The 7,554-nt window shown below is 46.0% G+C and overlaps 1 protein-coding gene across 1 annotated transcript; it reads left to right on the top strand.

The window, feature by feature from the left end:
• The first annotated feature begins 721 nt into the window (after window positions 1-721).
• On the top strand, window positions 722-7,273 carry DCSTAMP (dendrocyte expressed seven transmembrane protein). The gene is made up of 2 exons (XM_089898831.1): window positions 722-1,678; window positions 7,169-7,273. The coding sequence occupies exons 1-2, from the start codon at window positions 852-854 to the stop codon at window positions 7,191-7,193; spliced, it is 852 nt and encodes a 283-aa protein (XP_089754957.1). The 5' UTR covers window positions 722-851; the 3' UTR covers window positions 7,194-7,273.
• The last annotated feature ends 281 nt before the right edge of the window (window positions 7,274-7,554 follow it).

The raw sequence follows: 7,554 nt of genomic DNA, 5'->3' as shown, positions 1-7,554 counted from the left end.
ACTGCGGAGTTCAAGTCTTTTTTTTTTTTTTTTGCTGTACGCGGGCCTCTCACTGTTGTGGCCTCTCCTGTTGCAGAGCACAGGCTCCAGACATGCAGGCTCAGCGGCCATGGCTCACGGGCCCAGCCGCTCCGTGGCATGTGGGATCTTCCCGGATCGGGGCACGAACCCATGTCACCTGCATCGGCAGGCAGACTCTCAACCACTACGCCACCAGGGAAGCCCAGGTCTCTTTTTTTTAAACCGTGTTTTTTTTTATTGAAGTATAGTTAATTTACAGTGTTGTGTTAGCTTCAGGTGTACAGCAAAGTGATTCAGTTATGCATAAACATTTGTATATATATTCTTTTTCAGATTCTTTTCCATTATAGGTTATTACAAGACACTGAATATAGTTCCCTGTGCTGTACAGTAGGTCCTTGTTGTTTACCTATTTTATATATAGCAGTTAATCCCAAAGTTTTAATTTAGCTCTCCCGCACCTCCCCATCCCGTTATCCCCTCTGGTAACCGTAAGTTTGTTTTCTATGTCTGTGAATCTACTTCTGTTTTGTAAATAAACTCGTTTATATCAAGTTCAGGTCTTTTGAACACAAGCTGCCCGTTCTCCTTGCTTGGTCCTGCACTGGGCACCTTGCAATAAACTCTGCACTTCCCTTCACCACAATCCAGTGTCAGTGGATTGGCAGCGAGCGGGCCCAAGTTTGGTTTAGTAATAGTGTAGAGACTGAGAAGAGTAAAAAATTACAGCCATTTTTTGCAATCAATCTATCATCGTGCCCTTTACAAAGAGGACATTTGAAAGCAACATCTGACCCTGTTTCTCTTTCATTTCCAGGGACAGAAAGAGCATGGGTGTCTGGACCTCAGGCACCAATATCTTCCTCAGTCTTTGGAGGACGTATGTGTCTCCAAGGAGCCTTGGATGGATGGACTTCACCCAACATTTGGGCACTTGTTGTTTTGTTGCTTTCATTTCTGTTGGCCTCCTCTCTGGGGCCTTCTACTGGTTTCTGTCCTCATTCATAGTCTTCACCACCTCCTGGATGGTCACGTGTGCGCTCCTGTGCTGCTCCAAGCACGCACGGTGCTTCATTCTGCTCTTCTTCCTCTCGTGTGGCCTGCGTGAAGGCAGGAACGCTTTGATCACCGCTGGCACAGGGATAGTCATCTTTGGACACGTGGAAAATATTTTTCACAACTTTAAAGGTCTCCTGGACAGTATGACTTGCAACCTAAGGGCAAAGAGCTTTTCCATCCATTTTCCACTTTTGAAAAAATATATTGAAGCAATTCAGTGGATATACGGCCTTGCCACTCACCTAAGTCTATTTGATGACCTTGTTTCTTGGAACCAAACCCTGGAGGTCTCTCTTTTTAGTCCCAGCCAAGCCCTGGAGGCACAGCTCAATGACACTACGTACAAAGCCCTGCGTGTCTTGTGCCAGGTGGTGACAGCGACAGAGGTGTTGTCTTCCCTGGGGCGACAGCTAGTTGCCCTCACGGGGCTTCTGCTGGTGCTACTTGGCACTGGCCTCTTCATGAGGAGATTTTTGGGCTCCTGTCGTCGGAAGTTTGAGAACATCTACATCACCAGACAATTTGTTCAGTTTGACGAGAGGGAGAGGCATGAACAGAGGCCCTGTGTCCTCCCGCTGAATAAGCAGGAAAGGAAGAAGTATGTCGTCATCCCATCTTTCTGGCTGACTCCTAAAGACAGGAAAAACCTGGGGCTGTTTTTCCTCCCGGTACTTACCCATCTCTACATCTGGGTGTTGTTTGCAGCCATAGATTATCTGCTATATTGGCTCATTTTCTCCATCAGCAAACATTTCCAAAGCTTGCCAGGGCTTGAGGTTCACTTGAAGCTGCACAGAGAGGTAGGTGCTCACAGGCCCATCTCACTGTGTATCCCAGCTGTTTGCTGTGTGTTTGCAAAAGATCGTGAACTTCCCAAGGCAGGGCAGTGTCTTATTCCCCTCTGGAATCTCAGTGCCTGGCATGGAGCCTGGCGTGTAGGAAGAACACCCAGAATGCTGGTTAGATTGAGTTGAAACCCCAATGTTAGAGTATGAGAACATTCTGAACATTTTTGATCACTGTATTAGTTTCCTGTGGCAGCCGTACCACAACAGAGGAGACCATGCTTTTTGTTCATCCTATCTTTTCTCTTTTCCATTTTTCCCTGTGGAAATTGATGAGTATGTAGACATTTCAGAGGATCTGGATACTGTCAGATACTTGTCTTATTTGTTTTTAAACCTAGCATTCTGCGCTACGTGGAACGTGCACACGTAGTGTGTGTAGTTGTGTGTACATGTGCACGTGTGCGTGTGCGTGTGTGTGAATGTCATGCATGCTGGGTGGCGTGCACTAGCCTGGGCTGGTGAACACGCCATCTACTGTTTCCATATGTCTGATTTTCCCTCCTCTTTATTGAGCTACAATAGATTGTGCCTCTGCTGGGGAAATCTCAGAGGGGAAGGGCAGAAAGGGACCTGGAAACCCTCCTTTGAAAGCCCATTTCCTCCTGCTGCATCCACACTCTCCCTCCCCTTTTCTCCTGGCTCAGCAGGCACTGTCTGGCCCCTGCCCCGCCTAATCCTGGTCTGCTTCTCGGAGTTGATTACTCTGAGCCCTCTGTTTCCTCTGAAGTCTTCAGTTAATTACAAGAACCCTGTTGCTCTATATATCTGGAGCAGAGTGGATAATGGAAGCAGTGTTTCAAATGAAAGCCAAACAAGGTTTTCAGCCAGGCTTGATCCGGGGCGGCGGCTAGTAGAAGGGCTTCTCTCCTCCTCTCCCCCATAGTCCATCCCCCTCCTTAGTCCCTTTTTTGATCTTCCCCTCTCAGTTCTTCCCTCTCCTTCATCTTTTTGCTCCTCTCTCATCTATTTCTCTCTGAGCCAAAACCCATGCCTGTTTTGTGAATTCTCGCTGTTTTAGATAGACGGGGGGAGAAAAGCAAGTCTGCCTTCCAAAAAAGGCCCAGAAGCTTTCCAATGACAATGTCCTGGCAAATACATTTTGGGGTCTTGCTGGGTCCTGGGGATGCAAAGTTGTCTAGACCGTGATGGCTGCCATCGAAGGGCTCACGTCCTGGCGGGGGAGGCCACCACGTACACTCACAATGACAGCAGGGTGGTGGGCGCAGAACAGATGCGAGCACAAGACTGCTGTGGGAGCTTGTCTCAAACTCTCTCCTGCCTAGCCTGGGAGGCTGTGCCACCAGCAGCTGGCTTCCACGTAACTGGCAGTGCCCTGCCCTTATCCCACGATGACCTTGGAGGTTCCTGGTCTCTCCATTGCAGCAGATTTGCAAAGGAGAAGTCAAGCAAGAAAAGAAACATTGGCTCAAGGTTTCTCCCACTTTTTTTTGTTTTAAACTTTTTTTTTTTTTTAGAAGATGTTGGGATAGGAGTTTTATTAATTTATTTATGCTGTGTTGGGTCTTCGTTTCTGTGCGAGGGCTTTCTCTGGTTGCGGCAAGTGGGGGCCACTCTTCATCGCGGTGCGTGGGCCTCTCACGATCGCGGCCTTTCTTGTTGCGGAGCACAGGCTTCAGACGCGCAGGCTCAGTAGTTGTGGCTCACAGGCCCAGTTGCTCCGTGGCATGTGGGATCCTCCCAGACCAGGGCTCGAACCCGTGTCCCCTGCATTAGCAGGCAGACTCTCAACCACTGCGCCACCAGGGAAGCCCCTCTCCCACTTTTATACAATTTTAAATAAAGAAGAAAAGTGGGAAATGACGTGAATAGACCTGGCTGGATAGGTGGACGCTGTAAGTAAAAATAGCTACAGTCGGGCTTCCCTGGTGGCGCAGTGGTTGAGAGTCCGCCTGCCGCAGAGCGGCTGGGCCCGTGAGCCATGGCCGCTGAGCCTGCGCGTCCAGAGCCTGTGCTCCGCAACGGGAGAGGCCACAACAGTGAGAGGCCTGTGTACCGCAAAAAAAAAATAATAATAAATTTAAAAAGCTACAGTCTCTACTTATTGAGCACCTACTATGTGCCCAGCATTGGTCTGCATTAACTTTTCAGGACTGTCTGATACCAGAGTGAATCTTCCATCCATTACTCAATACCATCTTGGCAAATTGTTTACTTGAGAGAGGCAAACACATTTTAAAACATTGGGGTACCATTTAGTACATTGCTCGGTATTTTGAGAGTTTGTTACCCTCCACCAAGCCCATACAAGAGTGTTGACAACCTTTCTGAAGCCCTGGCTCCCAGCTGCAAAATCCCCGGTTAGATTCCTAGACTAAATAACTTCTTCCCAGACCGGACACCCGCTGCTTTCTTATTGCAGGATTTCTCATCACTTACTCAATCGATGTGTTTGTTTCTTCAACAGTATTGAAAAGAATGCATGCCTCTGCTCTGGGGACTGAAATCTCTCTATTTAATCGTAGGTGAACTGTCTTTTTAGTAAGAGAAAAGGAGAGGCAACACAAATGCTTTCTACTGCTTAGCCACAGTGCTGGGGAAATTGCAGATCTGACTTGACATTTGTGTAGAAGTCCCAGGTTTTGGGGTTTCCAGATTTTTCACAGGTATTGGGGTAAATCGAAGGTGCGTGGTGTTCTCTGGGTGTGATTGGGTTCTTTTAAGAAGTCATTTTCCTCCTCTGCGCCCCAGGGCTCTAGGGTGTTGGAGTGATAATAACTTACTAAGTACTCCAGTCTGTAACGTTAATGCTCCATCCCCAAGGTGCTTAATTTACACTGGGAGTAGTTTATTCATGGGCAGGATCTGGTCCATTAATTCCTGTTTTACCAAATTGGAAAACAAATCCACCAAGAGACTATATGGCTTTCTCAGGTCAGGGAAAAGTAAGAGCTGAATCAGCACACACATCTCCTGCTGGTGGCTTGACTGGGTGGCTCAATGTCATCTGCCCTCTGGGTCAGTTTGTTGAGGGCAACTGGCTTATTCTCTTGCCTTCAAGCGGGGAGGAATGCACCCCTCCTATCATCTAAGAGAGATGTGAAAATGTCCTATTTTGAGACCTCTATAAATAGGATTTTAGAGACACTTTGAGTAAATATACTCTTCTTGTATTCTTGCATCAAGAATAATTCCACCCCCCCACCACCCCTCCCCCGCCACCTCAAGCTCTAGAAGGATGACTTAGAACATAATTTAATGCCTCCACATCTTTATGACCTTGTGGTCTGCTGACGAGGTGTTTGTCGAGATGGAGAGGCTATGACTGGGCCTTGAGGGGCTCTGCTACAAAAAAAACTTCTCCCCCAGTTAAGCAAAAACCATCTTTCGTTAGTCCCACATGCTCTGAAGTGTAGAAACGGGTGTTCCATAAAAATAAGTCATGCGGTCAAAATTAATAGGAGAATCGTTGGCTGAATTTAAGCAAATTTCTCTGCTTTCTTGTCAGCACCCTCAACAGTCTCATGGCTATTGTGACTCTCTAAAGAAAGGACAGAGCAAACAAACTTATCTGATATCCTTCTCTCAAGGAAATCTATATTTCCACAATCCCACTCTGGAAAACTCTGCAATGGCTACAACTAAAATTCATCTCTTCTCCTTTATTCCAGTCATAGCACATAAAAGGAGCTGGGATAGCCCCTTCAGCCAAAGCTCCCTGCATATTTTAAGATAAATGTTACGTGCTACGGGGCAGTATTGAGAAAGACAAGGACAGAGTATGAAAATGGCATGGATCTTGATGATTTTATTCTTTCGTTTTAGAAACAAGAAGCTCAAGACATCATCCATGATTCTTCATTTAATATATCTCTGTTTGAACCCAGTTGCCTCCCTAAACCAAAGCTACTTCTCTCTGAGACCTGGATTCCTCTCAGTTTTATTCTTGTGATACTAGTGATGCTAGGACTGCTGTCCTCCATCCTGATGCAACTTAAAATCCTGGTGTCAGCATCCTTCTACCCAAGTGTGCAGAGGGAGCGCATCCAATACCTACATGCAAAGCTACTGAAGAAAAGATCAAAGCAGCCAGTGGGAGAAGTAAAAAGGAAACTGAGTCTGTACTTTACAAAGGTAAAGCCAAAATAGGGTTATAACCTGTAATTAGGGAAATTTTGATTTTGAAGGGCAAATGGAATTTCAAAGCACTCTTCAACTTTACATTAGGGCTTATATCCCCGGCAACAGATAGGACACTTTCGGGGCGGAGGTGGGGGTAGGTGAACAGTGACGGGGAACAGATGTACATGGCTAAGTCCAGAAGACTCTGCAGCAATGCCGGTCCAGAGGATTCTACCAGATAGCCTTCAAAACACTGATTTCCAGTGAGTACATTCAGTCATATTGTAGAAAAGTTACCGGGAAGGCCCTCTCTAATGGCTGTTAAAGAACAATACCCAGTCAGAGTTACTTTACCGGGATAAATAAATAACAGAAGGGAAGTATCTACTACAGCTTGGTAAACTCCAAAGAATTTGCTCATTCTCCAGCATTACAAAATATATATGATGAGGGCTTCCCTGGTGGCACAGTGGTTGAGAGTCCGCCTGCCGATGCAGGGGACACGGGTTCATGCCCCGGTCCGGGAAGATCCCACATGCCGCGGAGCAGCTGGGCCCGTGAGCCATGGCCGCTGAGCCTGCGCGTCCGTTGCCTGTGCTCTGCAACGGGAGAGGCCACGACAGTGAGAGGCCCGCGTACCGCAAAAAAAAAAAAAAAAATATATATATATATATATATATGATGATATGTATATATATGTATATATTTATACATATATATGATAACATAATGACTTTCATACACATATAAAATGAACACTTGTCAAAGATTTCATTCAACGTATTAAAGACGGAACAGTAAGAAACTCCAACCAATTCAAAGAACAATTTAAATCACACATACATACAGGCCATCTTGAATACCAAAATGAATTTGTTTAATAGATACAAAACTGGCTTCTTCCACAAGGGAGGATGGGAGGGTCAATTGTACTCTGCAGGGTGAAATTCACTTGCATGTGCATGGACAAGAATCATTTGCATTGTTGCCATCAGCTATCTACAGCTTACAGAACTGGAAAATAGTTCATGGACAATGAAAGACCAAAATAATCCCTAAGGATAAGCTTTCCCGGCCATTTCAAAGTCTTGTGAAAAGTTTGTGTCAGTGGCATTTGAAATGACTCTAATGCTCATTCATCCAGCTTTGTGTCTTTTCAGATTCATTTCTGGCTTCCAGTCCTGAAAATGATTGGGAAGAAACAAATGGACACTGCCAGTGAAGACAACCTGTGAGAGGCCCCATGCAGCTCCTCGGCCACACTGTTCCAGCAATTCTCCTTAAGTCTACTGATCGTGACCCTTACTCATGCCCAGCAACAGAGAACTACACTGCATGGTCCTTCAGCGGTTTGAGGTTGCAGGGCCAAACTCCTTTTTTCCAGAAGGGCCAAAGGGCTACCAGATAAATTGTTGTGTTGTCTGTCTCGCAAACAAGGCACACGATCTGGACTGTATCTCAGTGTAACAGCACTATAACCAGGCCCTTCGAGGAGAGTCTCAGCATAGAGTAGTATTCAAAGAAAAAAACAGAAAAAAATTGGAAA

Source organism: Delphinapterus leucas, chromosome 17 (genome assembly GCF_059928025.1).
Source record: "Delphinapterus leucas isolate spDelLeu-1000000601 "Yukka" chromosome 17, BTC_Dleu_Yukka2, whole genome shotgun sequence".
Classification (NCBI taxonomy): Eukaryota; Metazoa; Chordata; class Mammalia; order Artiodactyla; family Monodontidae; genus Delphinapterus; species Delphinapterus leucas.
The sequence above is the reverse complement of the archived record's forward strand: the minus strand, read 5'-3'. Positions and strand labels throughout refer to the sequence as shown.

Excerpts from the sequence above, each read along its gene's own strand:
- DCSTAMP (XM_089898831.1), top strand. The coding sequence starts at position 852 with ATGGGTGTCTGGACCTCAGGCACCAATATCTTCCTCAGTCTTTGGAGG. Across the intron at positions 1,679-7,168 it reads AATAAGCAGGAAAGGAAGAA|ATTCATTTCTGGCTTCCAGT; the intron begins GTATGTCGTCAT and ends GTGTCTTTTCAG.